The sequence below is a fragment of the Hippocampus guttulatus genome, chromosome 15 (assembly GCF_054856545.1).
Source record: "Hippocampus guttulatus isolate MCC_2025c chromosome 15, RoL_Hgut_1.0, whole genome shotgun sequence".
NCBI lineage: Eukaryota > Metazoa > Chordata > Actinopteri > Syngnathiformes > Syngnathidae > Hippocampus > Hippocampus guttulatus.
Genome location: NC_141275.1, coordinates 6709208 through 6732199, shown reverse-complemented (window position 1 = coordinate 6732199; position 22992 = coordinate 6709208). Strand labels below are relative to the sequence as shown.

Below are 22992 nucleotides of genomic sequence, written 5' to 3'. Positions count from 1 at the left end.
AACTTTTGTCTTGTCAGTCACCTTAATATTTCTTCAGAAGTCATGGAGATCATCAAGATGTTTCTGAGCCAACGTGAGATTAGCATTTTGAGGGGTTTTTTTTTTGGCAGCATGGTTTTTGCCTTGGAGCTCTCCCATGGATGCCATTTTTGTCCAAGGTCTTTCATATGATTGAGACATAGACACTGACCGTAACTGAATCCAGTGAGGCCTTCATACATTTAGGTGTTTTTTTTTTGTTTTTTTTTGTCAGTGGATACAGTCATCGTCGTACTGTTGGAGTTATTTGGGTTTTGCCTAACTAATCCTGGGTAGGTTAATCAGTGTTCCCAGTTTGCTCTATTTGTTGATATTGGCTATGACTGTGTTTCCATGGAGACCCAAAGCCTTGAAAATTGCTCTGTACCCTTTTCAGACAGATACATTTCAATCACATTTTTAGTTACAACCCCAGATAATTTTCCCTCAAGGGTTTTTGTGGTTAAAAAAAGTTCAAAGCTCTCCAACATTATGCACCATTTGAACATTTAATTCAGTGATTTTTTTTTTTAATTAGAAAATTGCTGCTAGCTAGCAAATAGTTGGATTTAGAACTAAATACATGTTTTTTGTTGTTGTTTTTTTTCTACAGTGTGGATTACCACGATGATACTGATGATGTGGACTATCGGCCACCAACAGCCACCACCACTGCCCGGCTGCAACGTGCCGCCACCCGGCACTCCTCCACCACACTCCTTCAGGAAGAGCCATTGACGTCTTCACCAGCACCATCATCCGCAATTAAACGCAAGAAGACCGTGCAAAAATCAGCCCACAAGAAGCGCCACGTGTCTGAATCTAAAGAGAGGTGGCGCTGCAAGGAGGAGAGTGACATCAATCCAAAGCCTCCCCCGTTCACACCTGCCAGAACCCCTGGACCTACGTTTGACACCTCGGCCCAGTGGTCTCCCCTGGCTCTTTTTCAGCTTTTTTTCAGTACATCAGTTGTTCGCACAATTATCGACAATACAAATGCAAATGCAGAGAAAAAACAGGCGAAGGCAAAGACATTCCGCTGGAAATTGCTCACTGAGCCCGAGTTCTACGTCTTCATTGCTGTTGTCATTTTCACTGGCATTGTCAAAGTCCCTGACAGGGATGACTACTGGACAAAAAGATGGCCATACAACTTCAGCTTCCCGAGAAACGCCATGAGCAGGGACCGCTTTGAGGCCATATTGTGGTCACTGCACCTCAGCGACCCAAAAGACAATGATAAAAAGGAGAGTCGAAAAGGTATACGCTTACACGATCGGCTCTTCAAAATCAAGCCGCTTTACACAGACATTGTTTCAGCATGCAAAGCTAATTTTCAACCCCACAAGAACATTTCGATCAATCAGAGAGTGGTGCCCTCAGCTCAGATCACCGCCAAACCACGACGTACAAATGGCAAAGCCTCGGCACTGGGTTTCAAACTGTTAGTTTTGGCAGACTCTCTTACTGCATACACGTGGAACTTCTTTGTATGCTCGGAGAAGACCGTGTCTTCCACCATTGGTCAGAGTCTGCGTGACCGAACAATCATGGACATTGTGGAGCCGTCCCGGCTGGGAGGGGGCTATAAACTTTTCGTAAACAATATTTACTCCAGTCCCACCCTCTTCCGGGACCTTCAGAAATCCAACATTGGATGTTGTGGCCCCATCAGAAAGAATCAGGTTGGTTTTCCCAAGACTACGGAAAATGATCTTCCCGCAAAGGCTGAAAAGGGAGACCTGCGATGGTTGAGGAAGGCTGACCTCCTCTTTGTCAAGTGGATGGGCCCACAAAAAGTCACCATGTGCTCTTCGCTCCACGTGGCATGCAGTGGGCAGACCATGAAGAGCAAAGCCAAAGTGAATGGTGGGCGCCAAATGAAAAGAATTACCATTCCTGATGCCGTCCAGGACTACAATCGCCATAAGGGGGGTGTGGATCTGTCCGGCGATTACACTGTCCATCACAAGACCATAAAGTGGTACAAAACTTTTTTTTTCCATTTTGTGGAGATTGCAGTCGTCAATGCCTTCATCCTACACAAGGAGCTGATTGCTCTCCAGAACAAGCCCACAGTGCAAAAGCCACTGACTCAGCAGGTCTTCCGCGAGAGGCTGGCTGCAAGCATGCTCGAGCTGGATGGAAAGACGACAGCACCACCGACACCATCACCACCACCGGCCGCAGGAGCAGAAGCAGCCCAAGTCACCTGCATGCCCACATTTTTTCAAGGTAACTGTAGGAAATACTGCAGGAGGTGTCATGCTATGGGTACGACCAGGGTGAAGACAAAAGTGTACTGCAGGAAGTGTGAGGTCCCACTTTGCTTCGCCCAGAAAAAAAACTGCTTTCAGCTCTGGCATGATGAGCAACATTGAAAGGACAGGGAGTCCCCCCCCCCCCCAAAAAAAATAAAAAAATTGAATTGAATATAACTTTATTGTCAAATGTGCTGTATGTATGTGTAACATACAGCACAGATTAAATTTCTTCGCTCTCAACATAACACATAAAACAAATATTTTATTCATTCGAAATATGAATATCTGCAGAATTCCTAAACCTCCTGGGTTGTGTCGTGACAATCTTGTGTGTCGGGAGAGATCACCGGGGGCACTTTAGGAAATGATTTGATTTCACTTAATTTGTCAGAAAAATATTAATTGTAAAGATATCATCGTTCATCTGTCTATGTCAGGGACATATAGTGACAGGCGGAGCGATTAAAAGGTCTTCCATAAAATGGCAGAAGGTAGAATAAACCCATGTAGTCACATCTGTTGTCATTTGTGCAACAGAGTTGGTCAGGAAGTAATGCGAGTACAATTAACTCATTCACTCCCAAAGACGTTTTTAAACGTCTTTTCAGACTTGGTCCAGAATTGGCTGGTACTGAATGAGTTAAACCCGTCCAAATTTCACGGTGTGAGGAAATTGAAATGAGGTCAGCAACTTTGAATGTTCATTGTACATTAGACTTTGTGACATTTTTGATTGGTGGTGTGCCTTAAGATTTTCCATTCTGAAATACAAGCCATGGCCCCATAGTTTAAACACTCAACTTAACTCAACTGTATTTATAGAGCACTTTAAAACAACCACCGCTGTACACAAAGTGCTGTACATGGAGCAAAAAATAATTCAACACCAAACAATAAGACAATAAATTAATAACAAAGTCAATAGAAAACTCAAAAACAGCAAAGCTAAAAAAATACGTCTCGTGCTGAGTCAAAAGTCAAAGAATAAAAATGAGTTTTAAAATGAGTTGCACGAAATGAGTTCTTGCACTTAATGTCGGTTTGCTGTTCAGCAGTTTTGTGCCGTCCTTGAATGATGATGAATGTATTAATGAAAAATTAAATAAGAGCACAGACTATGTTCATATTTATAATGGTATTTTTATCACACTTTTTTTCTTTTCAGTTTCTCATATTTGTTCACTTAATTACGTATTTTTTGTTTTCTGCTTCCAGTTTTATATTTCATGAATTCAATTTAAATTTCATTTTTTTGCAAGCATTATTTAATCCTTTCTATATTCATCTTGATACTTTTGTTTTTGACCATATTGTTTATTTGGACAATATGGTCATTGTTTATCATATAATGGTCTAATATTTTTTTTAAATCCTCATATGCATTACCGATGTTATTTTATTTGTATACAGTACAATATCCCAGTTATTGTTCTAATCTAGTCAGTCCTTTTTGAAAAATTCGATGGTTTTCTCTGTCCTAACACTTCTATGCAGAGGTATCTTGCTTTGTTTTTATGTAATTATCATAAACAGGGAACATGTAATATGGTCACCAATGTCATTTGCCAATTATGCACTTAATGTATTGTTATCTAATCCACTGGAAATATATAATCAATTAAAGTTGTAAAAGGTTTCTACCGGAGGAAAATCCTTTGCCATCAATGGCGTGTGGAAAAACACAATATTACACAAAAAAGTGTGTAGAATTTCAAAGGATGGTTGGCTCTTTTTAAAAAAATATATTTTTGTAGAAATCTACAGGATATAAATACAAGGTTACCAGATGAATTTATTTTAAAAGGGTTTATTAATCCTGTGGTACATTCCACATTATACAGTGCAATAATTTTATACCCAAGCCTGTATCACCACAAATACAAGATATTGATTTTCAACATTTCAATTCAATGGAAGCCGTTTCCAAAAAAAAAAAAAAAAAAGACAATTTATGTGGTCCTGATTTTCATCGTTAACACCAGTGCACCATGCAATTCTTGTTTAATCTCTTCCGACTGCATGGGTCTCTTTGGGCCTGTCGATGCGGTACATGAACTCCGCAGGTACGAAGTAGCCCAAGTACTCCACGCTGTCAGGTGTGGTGTCGATGTAGTAGTGGCCACCTTCTCCATGAGGACTGAAGCAGTGGGTGTGCTCCACACGTAAGTCAAGTCCCTTAATACAAAACACGCAAATGATCATTGAAACAGACAATTTTGGTGCTTCACAGCAGCATTGTTTTCACCTATGCAGCGATTCCCAACTACCGGTACTCTGCCCGTGGCACAATAGGCTGTGAGAGACTACTACAAAGAATGTATCTTTGTTCATCTGCAGTATGTCAGGACAGGCCTGACAGGCAGAACAATTAAATGCTCTGTCACTAGATCACGGGTGTCAAACTCAAGGGCCGCATCATTTTATGTACACAAAAATAAATTAAGTGTATCCACTTCATGTTTGTTGCTAAAATACCAAAATCGTAAATTGTCTAAACTTTCCAGAACATTGAACTACTGCAATTGTTTTATTTTGTTACCAAATGCCCCCTTTAAAAAATAAAACCAATGGTGATGAAATACTTTTTGTACAGTAGTACATGCATCTATTGATGATGATATACTCACAGGATCTTTGGATACAAGCACCGACTGGCAGATGAGTGGGGCTTTCACCTCAAAGTGTTTGAGCCAGCTGTTGACCTCTTCGTTGGAAGTGAGCGGACACACCGAGAACTCTCTGGGCTGTGCAGAAACGGTAAGCATGAGTCTCACTCTGACCATCTTTCTATGCAGGGAATTGCTAGTTTAAAGGAGACATCGTATTCATTTTCTGACTATTTAAAACAGTTCAGTGTCGAAATAGAACTCTCTGTCATGACATGTTTTTGTCAAAATGCCCCCCCACCCACAAAAATATTAAGAATTTTAGGTAACACTTCACACCCCATTGCTGTGTTACTGAAATGAGCGCATTTATGAGGCAGTACGGATTTCATCACAAGCAAGTGACTGCGGATCTAAAAAAGGAACTGCGAAATGCCCTCACGGAGGCAGCACATGGTCATCCAAGTCACATTTTGCGTTGACTCATGTCAGTGGCGTGACAGACAACTCACCACACGACCCCACCCTCACCACATGGACAATTTGTCAACACACAACACGTCAATGACTTAATCCTAATCTGTCCCTCCAACAAAAGTCTTTGCATCAATGCTTAGCCCTGTTCGTTGCAGTAAGGCGGAAGCGCAGAACATCCTGACAAATGGAGGAATGTTCTTCTATTGGCACATTCAAGATTCAGTTTGTAGTATAATTTTCCACTTAATGGGTGGGCAGGCACTCAAGAGACCCAAGGATTTACATACAAAAATCAGAGAGTTCATAATATGTCCCCCTTAATGTATTTTAAAGTTGTTGCGTTAAAATGCTCACATATACCATAATGTGGATTTTAGCTTTCCCCTTCTGGATGATGAAGGTCCCCCCCAGAGCCAGGCTTTTATCAGGGTAGTGAACCTCCAGAGTCTTTCTCAAGGCCGTCACAATACTGTGATCTCCCGTTCTTCTCTTGGCCCGCACCTCAATGACCTGCGGACAGGAGGAGACGCTTGTCTCATCTTACATCGTCAATTTGCTCTTCGTAATGTTCCAATTGATGCCAGTGTTAAGTGTGACGGGGATGAAGTTCATGCACAAGCGCCCCCTTGTGGAATCATTTTCAGAGCGCAATTTACACACCCACTTGAGGTCAACATGTCCCAGGAACGTTTTATTGGGGGAAGAGATCATACAAAGACATCATTCTTGCAATAGCAAGATTTTTTTTTGGGGGGGGGGGAATACTTTGCTGTTGCTGTACTCATAGTAGTTATAATCATGATCATCACCTTTCCTGGCCTCCCCTCACAAGCATAAAGGTTCCCCAGCAGTCCAAAGTTGCAGTCAGAGAATTTGTCGCTGTATCTTTCTTGCAGACACTGGCCATCCACTGGATTGATGGAGGACAAGTAGCTACTATTCACTGCGGGTCTTCCGTCTGCTTCAGTCAGAACCAGCGGAATCAACTGGGATAGCAAATACAGTATTTATAATATACATCAAAGCTCAGTTTGCTGTTTTTAAAAGTGAAAAAAAAATCAAATCATTTAGATATTCCTTTCTTGTTCAAATCGTCATATATTTTCATGGAATAGGACAACATATAATGGCTAGAACTATCAGTTTAATAATAAAACAATCACAAAATTAACACTTAAGTGCTGTTTTTAGAGTCTTCAACAAATCTAACACATTTTCGGAATGTGGGAAGAGGCCGACATCACCGGAAAAAAATGACTAAGATTAAGTTTGGGCATTGCTTTTTTGCCAACTCTTATTACAGAAGATGATACCACACAAGACCTTTAAATCTGATCTTTGTGGGCTCACTGTGTTATGTGAATTACAAAACAAACAGTGACAGCTCTAAAATGGTGTTGGTGCATTGCTGAAAATTTAGGGGACTACCTCTGCATTCATCCCCACAATCCTCGAGGAAACGGCTCCTGCACCGAGCATGAATGCCCCTGGTAGCTCCAACTCCCTTGATAAAGCATTCATGTCATACTCCTAATAAGAAGAATATGTCAAGACAATCTGACAACACAGAAGCAGCAGTCGGAGCCAGCAAATGTTTTGGCATCTCTGGGTGATTTAGAAGACAACAGTACCTTGTGCTTTTGAACCAGAGGAACCAGGTATGGTACTCCTCCCACATCTGTGACCCGAGGATTTCCACACAAACCTGAAGGATTAAGTAAACATCACATGATGAACAAAAGTGCACACATTTAAATGTAATGTTTAATGTGTGTCACGAGTGGTTTGACATTGGGTATAAAATAATATTACCCTTAACAGGAAAGTTGAACGGCTCCTTAGTGAGATCAGGACATTCCACAACACTCACTTTAATTTCTGCAAAGTTATCTTCCAGCCCTGTTTGAAGTACTGCAAACAGAAATAATTGTTTGATTCGCTCCTCTGATCACGTACTGTGCCAATTATGTTTAAGTCCTTACCACTGCGCAGTTCCTCTAGGTCTGGAACATGCAACGGAGCCTTTTCAGTTTTGCGAACGAATGCCATGACTAAGTTTGAGTGCGGGTTAGGTGACCAGATCGAAAAACTGAAATAGTGGGTGGTGACTGTGTCGGAGTAAAGTACGAATCAAAGAGTAAATAAAGCAACAAGAGTATGTCTTGTACGCGTGCAATAGCCTGCACAGCAAGGTTAGGCCTTTAAAAAATATGTACATATTTCTTCCATGGCTTGAATCGCTATTAACATTTGTGCAGTTTCATGTTAATTTTGTTCCTATGGTACTTTAAAAATCGATTTAGTGGGGTGCGTATCTCGTGTAATGTGTTAAAAGTCCACATAACGGGTAGACGAAAAAAAGCAGACGTGTGAGGGAGTCATCTTGATATTTTTGTTTTTTTGGTCATTGTTAAGGAAGTCACATGATGACGCTCAAACTACTTCCTTGTTTGTCCGGAAGCACGCGTACTGTCCGTAAAATGTACTAATCGGAAACGCTCTGTCCCATTGTTTGAGTAGTATAAACGAAATGTCGTCATAATTTTGCTATTATTTTACTGCCGACTATTATGAACATCCACCAGTTTCCGAAATAAATTAGATTCAGGACCAACTAACGATCTAAACATAGCCCAAAATGTCAGAGACACACAATAATGTTGGTTTAACTCAGTCTGACGCCCTGACTGACGAGATATCAGCAGGTCACATCGTCCTGGAAAGGTCTCCTCCCGATTATGTGAAGAAAATATCGCAGTACCTCGAGCGCGCGGCGGGACCGAGTAGTCAAAATGGAAAACCTGAAGTGCCCCCTGAAGTCGACAGGTAAACATTTTTTTTGCAACATGCACGGCACGTAACCAAACCAAAATGTCATAAAAAGTGTATACAGCGATGCCTTAGATGCTTCTTTCCACACTGAAATGAATGGAAATGTCTTAATTCGTTTGTTTGTTTTTTGGGAGGGGGTGGGGGGTATTTTATTTTCATGAGAAAATCGCACTATAACATTATTTTGTTACACTTTCTCCTTTGTAACAGTTTTCTGCTCATTCTGGTATGTGTGCCGTGGACACTTGGGGGCTGTATATACCACAGATAGGCGGGTAGACTGTACTTGGTTTATCAGTGTGGAAGCAATACAGTGTTGTCGTTCTCTGCAGAGGATAAAAAATATTCGCCAGTGACTATTAGTTTGCACTCACTCATAGTTTGCACTCACAAGTGAAAGCAATACATTGCCGAAACGAAGACTCAGATCTTGAAAAACATAGCTTCTCTCTCACTGCACTAGTGAACTCTGCTTTGCATTATTGACCCTGACCTCAGCTTAAGGACACAACTTCCTTAGCAGCATCCTTATATGTGAATTTGTGATTGTTTCTTTACAGTGATTCGGGGGACAGCCTATTTATAACACAGTTGCCTGTGCCTCAGGCCATGAGAACAGTCAGACACCGGAAATCATCACGACACTCTTTTACCACCGAGCTGGAGGACAGTGAGGGGGACATTTCGTCCTCTCAGAGTGATGCCGCTGACCATGAGACAAGCAGAAAGAAGAGAAAGAAAAGAAAGATAACACTCCCAAAATACAGCTTCTCTTTTCTCACGGAAAGGAAATGGAAGTCCAGATGCACGAATTTAACCAGCAAACAGAATCTAAAATTTCATGTAAGGATCATTTAGGGTCGTATATTTGTGTGTTAATATTTGAAGTATTTTATTTATATTTTTTCTGTTTCCAGAATAATGTGATGGGGGGCTTCTTTAAATGTGTCGAGTTGTGGCAGCGAGCAGAGGATTTATATGAAGGTCAACCAACAGTTGACCAAGATGATGAGGACATATCACCCTTGACGGAGTGAGTTTCTTTACATTATTACATGTAGTCATCAATCATACTCAGTCATTTTTGTTATTCATTAACTTTCCATTAGTCATATTCCCAATTAGGAGGGCCGACTTCAGTTTGTCATTGCACCTCCGAGCGACTGGATTATTTTGGCAAAAATGAAGTGATAGCTAAGTACTGTACAGATATTAACATCTTTTCACAATATGTGCTTTATTTTCCATGTTGAGAACCTGACCAGTGTTACATTTATTTTGTAAATGATTTAAATGAAAGCAATTGTGGCATTCATGGTTTTGTTTAAGTACAATTGCAAACATATATCTGAACTCTTGCAGAGATGAAGGAGAAGACACATCTGGTGACGAAGACATTAAAGTGGTGGTAAGCAAACTGTCACTCTCAACGAAAATGATGGAGGGAATTCATGTGATGAAAATGTACAACCGTGTAAGATTCAGACATTAAACACGCACACATTTGACAATTTGTTTTCATGTTTTATTGTACTTAATTTCTTTTGACACCGTGTGTCAAATACAAATATTAAAAGGTTTTTGAACTTCAACTTTTTTTTAACTGAGGTCGACTTTGTCATGACAAAATTCGAATTGTTTTGTTTTATTAACATTGCTCGCCTCCTTTGTACACTCGTATTACCGTGAAGAAGAAAAATAATCCTGTTTAGTTGACAAGGGTTTTATCACACTGACAGTTTCATGATAGGACTGATTATTTTTCATTTACTGTGGGAAAAGTTGTTTTGATAGACATTTCTGAATATACCGTGTCTAAACTTAGAGGTTCCAGTTAAAGTGTTTTCATGCTATATCACCAATGTTAAGCTAATTATTTTGGGGGAGTTTTACAGTATAGTTACTGGAATGCCCTTGAATGTGGGAAAGGAGAGCCAAAGTTACTGATGCAGTTTTCAATCGGACTATTGAAACGCATAAACACAATGTACATACTGATGCGGGAGCTGCTGATGACAACTCACGCCAAGGTCCTCATAAATAGACTCCCCAATTGTTTATCTGCTCTATGCTTGCAGTTCTTTTGTGTTTTCAAATATGCACTGCACCTTAAAAATGAAGAATTGAATCAATACTTTTTATGTTTTATGTTGCAGGAAAAAAAACGTTTTCTGGCAAAATCCAAAATCAAGTGGCAGCAAGCCTGGCACACACCACTACCAAGTACCATGCAACATGAGGAGGAAGAAGGAGCCGTTACTCAAGAAAGGGAGAAAACAGATCAAATATCAAATGAGGTGCCCACGTCCAGTATGGCTTTGGCGAAAGACAAAAACGATGAACCACTCAGAATCAAGGTGGTGCAAACCCGAACACTGAGACGCAAGAGGACTCTTTTCCCCGAAGACGCAGCAGAACTTGTTGATGCGGAAACTACACCTACGACTGCAACACCCATAACCTTGGAAAGCACAGATGACACAGCACAGGCACCACAGGCTTATGGTGAGCTGGTTCTTCATGGAAACAAAATGTCCAATTTTTCACATGTTACAAACACTCAGACAACAGAAGATGATAACGCAGAAGCCAGCGTTGTCACCTCGGTAAAAAAGAAAGAAAATGAGCTGGTTAACTTGGAGCTTGACCACAGCGTACAAGAAGATGCCACGTCTTCCCTCAGTCGAGATGAGCCGACAGAGAAAAACAAGCTAAGGGAGGTTGAAGACGACTCCTGTGTAGTCAGCGAACCTCTAGGTGATGAGAGGCGGTTGAAAAAGAAGAAAAAAAAGAAATCGCGTCAGGAACCAAGGCGTCTAGACACTCTTGCAGCTTCTCAAAAAACTGCAAAAAGACAATGTAACAAGTTTCCTGAAGATGACATTAGTGATAAAAGTGAAGAAAAGATGTCTTCCTGTCTATCTGAGGGAGGAGACACGTTCAAAAGAAGTGACGGCAACGATGTGCAACTGGTTAGCAAGAAAAAGAAGAAGAAAAAATCACGCACAACGATCCCACCAATCGACGAGTTTGTGTGTGGACTGGGCAACAAAAACGATCGGACCTCTTCCTTCCTTGATGCTGATGTGGAGGAAAGCAGTGCTGCTTTAGAGGCAGAATTACACGATGCGCTCAAGAAAAAGAGAAAGAAAAAGTCGGCCGGCCACCGCAGCACAGAAGATTTTGTGGGCGCATCGTCTCACTCTGCTTCGCCCAAAAACGTTAAGGTGGTCTCGGAAAGTAAAAAGAAGCGTCCAGACAGTCAAGTTGTGACTCTTGTGGAGAGAAACGAAAGCACAGCTGGTTCTGCGTTTTTGAAACCCGATGAGGGCCAGGTAAAGAAGAAGCCGAAAGATCAAGCGCATTACGAGACAGAGGAGACTCTACTTTTTGACTCTGAAGAATTCGGAGAGCTCAATTTACCACTTAATCAAGCTCATTATGCTGACGATGCTACGTCTAATGAAGCACCGGGCATGCCCGAAGATGAGGAAGCACCGGACATGGCCGAAGATGACACGTTAAATTATTTAAAAGACAGGAAGAGGAGGAAGAAGAAGAAGAAGGAGAGAGAAAAACTGCTTACAAGTAAGGCTGAACTTGAGGAGGACTTGATGTGTGATGACGGCGTTCAACATAAAAAGAGAAAGAACGACAGACATTCACTCACACCCAATCTCACCCATGTGACATCAGAGACTGATTCCCTGTTTCAATTGGCCCCATCAGACAGTGTCAAGAAAAAGAAGCACAAAAAGAGTGTCCTCACACGCCATCTGTATAGTTAACGTGAGGGTTTCTTTTAAATTTGGGGGGGCCCCCCCCCCAATATTGATCGTTTTGATTGGTATGGATTCAATGCCATTCAAAAATAAACTCGCCCTCAACAAATTCCAATGGTACATAGAATATGCATATATGTTCAGTATCATTAACGTGTGCATTGTGGTTGTCTGTAATCATGTACTGTATTTTCAGTTTATAAAACATGAGACCATGATCAATGGTTAAACCCCCCCCCCAAAAAAAAATACACCACAAATGTGCCCTTCAACCTATGCAACTCAATAGAATTAAATATACAGTACAAGGTCCAAGCTATTGCCGTGTGTGTGTGTGTTTTTAATAGGGTACTAAATTGAATGAAAAAAAATAAAACCAACAAATCTGCTCTAAAATTAATTCAAACCGACTGAGTTTAAAATTCAAGATGAAATAAAATGGAACTATAATGTAAAAATAAATAAATAAACGCTGAAAACACTGGAGCTGGGACAGGCTCCTGCTCACCACGACCCCAAATGAAAACAAACACTATAAAATGTGGATGGATGAATAATGATGATGTCATTCTGGGTTCCTGCACCAAAAAAGAAAAAAGAAAAGAAAAGCGGCTGCTGCCAGCTATTTGGTGAAAAGGGATTTGGGAAGTGTCCCTTCAAAAACCGCAAGCTGCGCAGTTTTATGGCAATTGCTGCTGCAATGTTTACAAGTAAAGCTTTGCTGAAGCTCATTCCTCAGGTTAATATTTAATACTGTCCCCCCATTATAGGTAAAACATTTTCAGAGAGAGTTTATCACCAAAATGTGGCACCAATTTAATTATTGTCTATGGCTATTTACAGTCCAAAAATCTTAAAAGTATGAGAATTGTGGTTGTAAGTTGCTTTTATATCTTGGCCCCTTCACGCTGTCAATTCTTTCACCAAGATTATTAGAACCATTTCTTTTCACTATTGAAAACTCAATTCACAATAAAACTGGAGAGACTCAGAAGAAATGTTGTGGGTGAGCTGGAACCTACCCCAGATGACTTTTGAGACATCCTGGACCGGGTGGCACCTCAATCGTCGACGCAACGACAAACAACCAGTCACACTCAAGACAGAACAATTTCGTTTTTAAAGAATCCGACAAGCTGCCTTCTGATGGCACAACGTGTGCTCGCTTCCATGACAAAATTTTATTTTCAGAATTCAATGCATTTGTAATCGGTGTGAGAATTTTCACTATTTGCAGGCTGGTATCCTGCATCGAAAACATGCAGGATAGGGGCCCTCAAGAACCAGCGTTGGTGACCCCAGTTTTATAGCTTTTACGCCAACAGCATTCCTTTTTTTCTTTTTCTTTTGTCGTTTTATATTGATTGAAAGCAAGAACAATGGATATAAATATTGTACAACAGTATATAGTAGGAATACGTGCACGCACGGCATAATACAGTATTTTTGTCGAGTGTGATGTAGCTTTAAGATGAAGGGAATCAGAGGATGTAACGTCTTTTCGTTTTGTCATGTCCTTTACATTTACAGCGTCATACTCTATCTTATTTTGAAACGACTTCTCCGGAAATGTATTGGTGGGATATGTCTTCTGGAATATTTTCCACCTTACATTGGTGAGGCGGTGTGTTCCGAACTGCAGTTCAGATGGATATTATGTCGTTCGGGGCGGCAGATACCAATGAGCATCCGACCAGCATACGCAAGCGCAGAACCACAGCCAGCGTTTAAAAAAAAAACGCTGAGAAGTGCCAAGCTCCGGCTGGAAACTTTTCTTGTTTTTTTTCTGAGCTCGCGAAGACCACTCACTTCGTCCCAATTTATGCAGCTATGTCTTCCTTCTACAACATCAGCGCGCGTTTCAACGAGGCCCGGAGAGTGGCGATCTTCGGTGGGACTCACGGGAACGAGATGTCCGGTGTGACGCTCGTTAACCTGTGGATGAAAAACGGCGCCGAGATCCAAAGGAAGACTGTCGACACTAAACCTTTCATCACCAACCCGAGGGCTGTGGAGAAATGCGCCAGATACGTGGACACGGACCTAAACCGAGCTTTCACTCCAGAAAACCTCAGGTAAAACGCGGCTCGAAATTATTGGATGCTCCAAACTGTCTAGTTCGAACTCCCTTCCTGTTTATGAAAAGCCTGCGAATAATGGTCACACGTTCCACATCCATGTGATGTTTATTGTTAGTGAATGGCAATGCTCACATGCAATAACGTACGTGAAACGACGTGATACGTTATTGTCATCCGAATTAGATAACCCACAGAATGGACTTTAATCAGAATGAGGCATGGACAAAGTCGCCTAGATTAGAGTGTTGTGCCACGCAATATTTCCATCTTCCAGCATCAATAATATCCAAGTCTGGTCAGAGACAGAGAGGGAGGCCCGCCTCCGGGTCCTCAGCTGACCGGCAGTCAGCACAGAAACGTGAGCGAAACGTGACCGAGCTGCAAAACATTTTAAAACGACCGCCCCCCATTAATTCCCCCCTATTCCCAGTGTCCTTATATGCGCTCCTCTTCGTGTGCACTATAGCGGAATTGAAGTCTTATGCAAAGCCTAGCTGGCACACGCAGTCAAGAGAGCATGCAACAGCAGACTAACGTGCTTGGGTAACAACATCACAAACCCCACAGCCTCCCAGCCCTCCTCCCGCCCGAGGTTTCCCAAAGCATTATCACGAAATGACATCCCCGAGTGGTGTTACTGATGCCGTTGTTCATGTTCTGTTTCCTACAAGTCAAGTCAACTTTATTGTCAAATGTGCTACATGCGCAACATGCAGCATAGATGAAATTACATTCCTCAGGAGAGAGAGAGGGAGTGCCCTCAAGAGTTATCTGCTCCAAAGGATTCATCAAAAGTAGAGGAGCACGCTGCACTAATCGTTAACTTGTGCCTCATATAGTTCTAGTTTAACTTGTGCCTCGTTATTCTAAGGTTCAAGGTTTGAGTCTCTTGGAGTTTGCATGTGCTTGTACTTCGGGTTCACCATACCTTTCAAAAACATGCATGCTAGGTTAGTGAAAGACTAAAATGTACATTAAACCCATGGAGGTTGCGAACATTTGCTAGTGTTTCACAGTCTGGGATTTTTAAAACTTATTGTAGTTTTTATTTTGTTTTGATTTGGGTTTTTACAGTTGAGTTTTCAGAGTGGCTTTGTTAATTGTTTTTTCATTTTATTTATTTTCCCCAAATGCCTCCTTTTAGTTTGTTTTTACTTTTAGTATCATTATTTTTAAATATGGCGTATGGAACATTTAAAAAAACAGTTGGATGGATGCATGGACAGGTAAATAGAATAACCAATATATCATCACATACACATGAAATTTGACTTCTGTTCTGACCCATCACAGTAATGGACACAGCAAACAGACACTGTTAGTAGCACATACTGGAGTCTTGGGTTACTTCAGCGCTAGGGAATCACTGTCTTGCTCAAGTGCACGTCAGCTCGACGTCCGAGGGATGTTGGGGGGGGCGGGGGGTATACTATAGAGCTGGGGTCCCCACAGCGGCAGGCAATGATCTTAGCCCACTTAACCTAGCCACACACAGGCACACAGGGCCGAGCTGAAATAAAACCATTTAGAATCAACCCTGAAAGCTCATGTGAAATGAACTGACAAAAATAACAGGTGAAAGACTTTTTCGCTGTAAGTGTAGTTTTGACTTGGTAAGCGTAAATTTTAAATCCAGGTGGGTTTTTTTTAAAAGAAAAAACACAATTTAAATTATTTCAGATTTTTTTTTCAATTCTAGTTTTAGTTATTTTGTTTATTTTCATTAAATGTAATGACCTCGTGCCTCACCTCTCGCCCCAGGATGGGCTCCAGCTCACTCACTTTGATCTTCAAGTTTAGAAACACTTTGGTGTTTCTCCTGAAGCCAACATAAGAAGCTTAGCTTCTTGCTAAAAACAACCTGAGATGCATTTTTTAAAAATCCGAAATAGACTGACAACTTCAAATTCATTTTTTTGTTTTCGCCTATGCGCTTTCACAGCTCATCAACAGCCACTGTGCTTGTGTGCCCATGCACGGCAACACAGGACAATAGCAGGTCATCACTGAAAATAGAGATACAAAGTGCAGATGTGTGCACGCAGAGACAATATGGGCGGGAGAGATGCTGTTGTACAGTAAGTTAGAGAATGTCCTAGACGTGGTGGCATTTTGAAATACATTAAAAGAGATAAGCGAGACAAAAATAAACAGCAGATCTCATTTTCGCTGTAAAGGTCACACCCAGCAAGGGGTCCGAACATGCTTCGTAAGGAGCACATACAGTACTGTACCACAGAGGCGAGGAATACATTTCATACAGGAAGGCCACTGTCCCATACAGCTCATACTTTATAAGCTTGGGTTTCCGAATTAACACTGGACGAGTGAGTGTCATGAGCACGATCCGTGAGGAAACAGCAGGCCTTCAAGAGTACATCGAACCCAGAGACAACATTCTGAGTGCATGCCTCAAGCAACAGAGGGCCATTAAGGAAAAGGAGCCAGATGGACTGTCATGGAAAGATAAGCCACAGCATGGCATGGGCCACTGACAAATTGAGAAAGTGGCTGACATTGAGAAAATATACCAGTGGCTGGAAAAGGTTGGGCAAAAAAAGACAGCATGGAGGCACTAATCATGGTAGCACAGGAACAGGACCTAAAAACAAGCTCAACAGAGACTCCAGTAGGCAACGTCAGACAGGACCCCAGGTGCAGGCTGTGCAAAGAAGCCGCAGAGATGTTGCAGCATATCATAGCAGGGTGTAAGATACTGGCAGGCATACATGGCGCAGCAGAACCAGGTAGAAGGTATAGTGTACCTGAACATCGGTGCCAATTATGAGAACAACCATGCCAAGATCCTGAGGGACTTCCAGATCCAGACTGACAAACTGGTGATAGCCAACTAGCCTGACATAATGGAGTTGGATAAACAGAACCACCCTCGATGTGTGGCGCATCCCATGTTTGAGTTGTTGTGGAATGAAGAATGTTGTGCAGGGGCTCCTCATTTTACAACAGAGTTGCGTTTCCACGATGGCGACGAAAACCAGAATTTGTATGCAAGTCAGAACAGGCCGTGGGCTGTCATAGTCTGGGTTTCGACATTGTTTGTCACATTATTTGATTCACTGCTTGCAGGGCTATTACCGGTAGTGTTTTTCAGGATCATCCATTTACAAAAATGGAATTACTTTCCTTGATTGCGAAAACCATTGTTTAGCTTTTGGCTGCCTTGCTTCGTTTCCCTGCAGTGTATGTGCCGCAAATCAACTTGCACCAAATGCAAATGCTGTCAATAATAGTGTATAAATGACTTCAGCGCTTCAGGGGGCAAGGAGTTGCCGTACGAGGTGCAGAGAGCTCAGGAGATCAACAGGCTATTTGGACCTAAAGGAAGCCCGGAGGCCTACGATGTCATTTTTGATCTCCACAACACCACGTCCAACATGGGCTGCACTCTCATTCTGGAGAATTCCAAAGATCACTTCAATCTGCAGATGATGAACTACATCAAGGTTTGCGAAATAAATAAATATATATATATGTATATATATTTTTAAGCTTCAAAGGTGGCGCCTCAAGATGACTTGAGTCCACTCAGTGCTAAAGAGTTAATGTATTACTGCCTCAAAGTATCGACAAAGAGATTTAGTCAGCGGTTTCACTTCTCCTTTAGGTCTTAAACAAACAAACGAGGTTATGTCATTAGTTATTACTTGGCCCGATGAGACAATCTCAGGGGCGTCACTAGGTTTCACGGATTGGGGAGCTGGGGCCCCCAGAAGATGCATAGGGGGACAGATTTAGAATTAATATGATACAGTGTAAAAGTTTAAAGTCACCATTACACTCAAAGTGTTATTTCAGTTTGTTTTGTAATACGTTACACGGACATAGTAAGTACGTTTTACAAATTAACACGAAACTTGCTTTTGTGGGCCACATAAAATGATGTGGCGGGCCGGATCTGGCCCTTGGGCCTTGGGTTTGACACCTGTGCTGTTTTCCTCATTTCCCACGTTTTTTGTACCGTACTATGTGTTCCATTTTACAACGTATTTTTTAAATAATATTTTTTGGGTGTGTTGCAGAGAGCCATCGCCCCTGCCAGTTGTCTCGTTTTACTGAACGAACATCCCCTTCTGAAGTATTCCACTTCCCGCTCCGTCGCTAAACATCCCGTCGGTGAGTCTCTCAGACGCAAGCAGCTATGCGCTTGTAAAAGCGGGAAGAGAAGCCGCAATCGTTGTAATTTTTGTTTTAGGCTTGGAAGTGGGTCCTCAGCCTCAAGGCGTTTTGAGAAGTAACATATTTGAAGCTATGAGGGTCATACTGAAACATGCCTTGGACTTCATTGCTTTGTTTAACGAAGGTAAGACAGACATTGCATCACCGTCCTGAGTCTCAGGGTTCACCCTTTAACGCCTTCATGCACAAGTAAACATAATCTACATCGGGATTTTTTTTTGTCAAATGTTTTTATTGGTCTTTAGGCATGAAAAAAAATAATGGCAGTGGATGGCAACACACATAAGGGTCCATTGTAGTGGCTGATGCACAACTGTTGAGATTAATTACCGGTAATATAAGAGAAAATAACATTTCAATAGCTGTCCACTCTAGTAACCGCTGCATAATAATAACAATCATCATCATCATCATCAATTGCAGGCCCCTTATTTTTGTTTATTCCTGAGGTAAAAGCCAAAAACACCCTAAAAAAGAAATTGTAAAAAATAACATTTAATCCATTTCATTCAGGGGTGTCAAACTCATTCTAGTCACGGGCCAATTTGGAGTTACGTCTTCCCTCGGAGGGCCATTATGACAGTGAAACCACAAAATGATTACTTGTATGCAACAAATTAATAGACTACTAGCTTTGAAATCAGTCAAGTCGATTCTAATAGTTTGTTCAATTATTAAGTAAGCGTAAACAGGGTAGCAAAATCTCAACGTTATTTATTACACGTGATGATTTGACATTTTCAGTACAGATTTTAGCAAGTTGACACACATGAAGTTGCTTTCACTGGCCGCATAAAATGACCTGGAGGGCCGGATCTGGCCCCTGGGCCTTGACTTTGACACCCGTTAAGTAAGTGTAAACAGGGTAGTAAAATCTCAACATTATTTATTACACATGATAATTTGACATTTGATTTTTGGTACAGATTTTTAGCAAGTTGACACACAGGAAGTTGCTTTCGTGGGCCACATAAAAGGACCTGGCGGGCCGGATCTGGCCCCCGGGCATTGATTGACACTATGATTTAATTGATTGTTGATGTTTCCCATAATCGAGCGAGGAAATGTAGTCACCCACCCCGAATGACCTCCTGAGAGCAGGTACTTCTGGGTCAACTTGTACGATTGTTAAATTTAGTTTTGCTGTTCATAAATTGTTATGCAATTGCATAATAAGCAGTCTATTTTTTCCGTCTGCATGCCTCCTAGTCTAACAAGACGCACAATGAGAGATGACAAGTTGCCCATGGGTGAATCACCAATTCACCCACGTGTACCTACACAAGGGCCTCTAAACTAGCTCGGTGGCGACCCCCCGGCATGGTACAGCTCGTGCAATGTTTACTTGCAGTGAGGCAACCATTTCCCAGCCCTTTTTTGTTAACAAGCCATGTGAGCCAAGTGTGAGTCGCAGCTCCGCAGTCTGTTGCTTTGCCCCTCAAACTGGGCTGCTGTTCAATAGCGTGCTTGTTTGGAGCCGGTCAACTTCCGGCTTTAGTGCCAATGGTGTGGTAATCATCTGTCCCCAGTCCACATTGGCACTTTGAATGTTGTGACTTGGTGATGAATCAATGTTCCTGCTCTCTGAAGCTGAGCCGCGTGAAGAAAGAATTTGTCAGGTGTACAAAGTCACACTTAAAAAGGATTTGGATTCATTACGTCGCTTGAATTGTTTATTTTTTTTAAAAAAATACTTTCCCCTGTTTTTCATATGGAGTAAAATGTAATGCTTTGGCAATGTTGACTTTTGAGATGCACTTTAGCAGCTATGAGGAGTTTTTATTAGCCTCGCTTTCCTTTTTATTCCCCCCTAGTCATAAAACCGGTTTGACCTATTGTGGTAACATTGCAACTGACCCACGGTTCTCTCTCTCGTGTTTTTTTCCACTCACGATGGAGCATTTGTTTATGCTTGTCGTCATATCCTAATTGTAGGGATTGGCCCCACAAAAAAAAAAAAAAAAAAAAAATACACCGGTACAATATTGGAAAGTACGATATGGCCCAATGCAACTGGCAATTAAGTTGAGTGACCTTAAAACAAACAAAAATTGGGCATGGAACGACCTTTGATGGTCCTGGTGAGGCCTGGCTGGTGGTAATGACTTGAATCTGTCAAGTACTTTTGACTTACAATTCCTGGATGAAAAGCGCGCTATAAATAGTTTTGATTGATTGAATGAAGATGTCGGTGTGCTTCTGAACTATCGTCGAGGTACGCATTAACCCTCCAAGGTCACGGTGTGCAGCACCGTTTGTGCGCCCTTTCACTCTGACTTCTTCCCTGTGCGGTGTGCAAAGTAAAATCCCCTTGAGGCATCGTAATCGGCATGATACAGTCAATAAATAAAGAAACAGTGTTCCCCCAATATGTGGGATAATCACCATTGATTAACCTGATAACCTAAGCCTGTGGGGCCTTATTTATGATGCCATTTTTATTAATTAATCGAATAAAGAGGCTCTTGTCATGTTAAGAATATGGTTTGCTCTGTGTCCTTTAGGCATGGAATTTCCGTCCTGCACTGTGGAAGTTTTCCGGGTTTCAGAGAGCGTTGACTACCCCAGAGATGCCAATGGAAACATTATCGCCATGGTCCATCCCAATCTACAGGTAAGAAGAACAAAAAAAAACATGGCAGAATAGAAAATGCGAACTTGGTGTTTGTTGTGAAAACAGTATATTGTTACATTGAGCCACACACTCAAGTCACCTCACCCCGTTGCTGTGCTGTGATTGTTTTTGTTGTAGGACTGCGACTGGGAACCACTGAACCCGGGTGACCCAATGTTCCAAACATTTGATGGGAAGACCATCCCCTACCAAGGCACCGGCACTGTTTATCCCACGTTTATTAATGAGGCAGCCTATTACGAAAAACAGCAGGCATTTGTTACCACTAGGCGAGAAACTTTGGTGGCGAGTGCCATCAGAAAAGCATAATTTTTTTATTTTTTTTACGGATTTCGAGTGAGCATGCGAGCCACCGCAACAATTTGTATATATCTTTTGCACTTTTTTTCCCCCACATAATAACCGATTCCATCTTCTTCTCAATGGTTTTATTTTTTTGTGCTCTTACTTGCATCAAATCAATTAACTATGCAAAGATCATGTGGACTTTCCAAAGGCTTTTCTGTGACAAGTCTTTAATCTGCAGATTTAGGATAAAGTATACTGTGATTATTTATGATACAGATGTTATTTAAAAACATTACTTTTGATTAAATCCTTTTATGAAGATTAAATCTTGAGATTAATCATGAAATACCTGCTTAGTTTCTGCTTCATGATTAGCTGCTCTATATTTCCTTTTTATGCTCAGGAACCCAATTGAGGATCTTAACCTTGCAATCTTTGACCCCAAGCTGTAGTGATTCGTCTTCCCCTCGGATATATTTGTAACATGCTGGGAGGTTATTTGTGGCCTTTGAAACTACCTGCCTGTAACTCCTGTGGTGGCATCTGTGGTGCTCTCCTATTGTTGCCTTAAAAAGAGACCTAATTGCACTGCCAAATTGAAGTGTAGACGTGTTGGATAACAACATACACGTATTTTAATCATAGTATATGCCTCTTCCCTCTCTACACAATGAAAAAAGTAATATATGTCTATTTTGGTATTCTTGTGCTAGTTTGAAGTGCTGTGTAGCTCTTAACAAGGCAGATGTGAATTGTTTTTCCATGTTTTCATGTCTTTGTCGTCATCAAGGTTATCCCTGTGGTCTTATCGTCTCTTGTTGTCGTACTGTTTCATAATTATACGTGTTACCACGGTTTCTACGACAACGAAAGTTGACTGTCCTTTCAATCCTGTGGAAATAATCCCAAAAAAATAAATGTAAAATATTGATGCTATCATCTTCATGTCGTGATGTTGTGAGGTTGTGTTTCAGTGTATAGCACCACAAGCCACATGAGGGCGTCACACGACCACAAATTGAAGCGGCCACAATCTGAACAAATGCAAACCATCCATGCATCCATCCATTTCCTGCTCCACTTATCCTCACAACGGTCGTGGGGCGTGCTGGAGCCTATCTCAGCTGTCTTCGGGCAGTAGGCTGGGGACACCCTGAACTGGTTGCCAGCCAATCGCAGGGCACATATAGACTAACAACCATCCCTGCTCACACTCACACCACGGGACAATTTCGAGTGTTCCATTAACCTGCCAGCATAGTTTGAGAATGTGGGAGGAAACCGGAGTACAGTACCCGCAGAAAACCCACACAGGCACAGGGAAAACATGCCTTATTCGTGAGAATAAGCGGATTAGAAAATAAATGGATGGATGATTGACAGGCAATGTACTTCAGCCCAACTAATTGAAATTCACAAAAACATCGATTTATTTTTTTAATTATTATTATTATTTTTTTGGTAAGCCGCCCTGCAGAAAGGAAGTCTTAAACAGATCTCAGACTTTGCTGAAGAACTGAAAGTTATTGCCAGACTTCCTGCTATATCACTGCAGGGTTTTATGATTCATATTTAGTAAGCTTAGGAGTGATCAGGCCTTCTTTCAGATATGCTTTAATGATCCTGGAAAGAGAGATGCATTCTTGTAGGAGATTAAGTCAAGCATTCAAATACAGCATTTACGACCATCTATTTCACCCTCAGTTTTACAGTGGAATTTATCCCCTTGCTCACTTTTATGTGACGTCTCCATTTTTGTCAAAATCAAAACGCCCAACGAATCATGATGAAAATTGTGCTTTTACAATTAAT

The 22992-nt window shown here is 41.5% G+C and overlaps 3 protein-coding genes across 4 annotated transcripts; 2 read left to right on the top strand and 1 right to left on the bottom strand.

The window, feature by feature from the left end:
• Positions 1-4073: 4073 nt before the first annotated feature.
• On the bottom strand, positions 4074-7502 carry bkgd (beta-keto-L-gulonate decarboxylase). 2 transcript variants are annotated; one of them, XM_086130979.1, is made up of 8 exons: positions 7348-7502; positions 7178-7276; positions 6997-7070; positions 6794-6895; positions 6175-6351; positions 5720-5875; positions 4910-5026; positions 4074-4457 (listed from the first exon to the last, which is right to left on the bottom strand). In XM_086130979.1, the coding sequence occupies exons 1-8, from the start codon at positions 7412-7414 to the stop codon at positions 4284-4286; spliced, it is 966 nt and encodes a 321-aa protein (XP_085987105.1). In that variant the 5' UTR covers positions 7415-7502; the 3' UTR covers positions 4074-4283. The 2 variants fall into 2 exon arrangements, with proteins under 2 accessions (XP_085987105.1, XP_085987106.1); XM_086130980.1 differs by having other exon boundaries at positions 5726-5875.
• Positions 7503-7803: 301 nt separating this feature from the next.
• On the top strand, positions 7804-12298 carry LOC147193585 (uncharacterized). Its single transcript, XM_086131771.1, has 5 exons — positions 7804-8191; positions 8758-9040; positions 9115-9230; positions 9560-9605; positions 10354-12298. The coding sequence occupies exons 1-5, from the start codon at positions 8004-8006 to the stop codon at positions 11983-11985; spliced, it is 2265 nt and encodes a 754-aa protein (XP_085987897.1). The 5' UTR covers positions 7804-8003; the 3' UTR covers positions 11986-12298.
• Positions 12299-13565: 1267 nt separating this feature from the next.
• Positions 13566-22116, top strand: aspa (aspartoacylase). Its single transcript, XM_086131772.1, has 6 exons — positions 13566-14054; positions 17329-17524; positions 18101-18194; positions 18274-18381; positions 20762-20871; positions 21010-22116. Exons 1-6 carry the CDS (start codon positions 13810-13812, stop codon positions 21199-21201), a joined length of 945 nt encoding a protein of 314 aa, XP_085987898.1. The 5' UTR covers positions 13566-13809; the 3' UTR covers positions 21202-22116.
• The last annotated feature ends 876 nt before the right edge of the window (positions 22117-22992 follow it).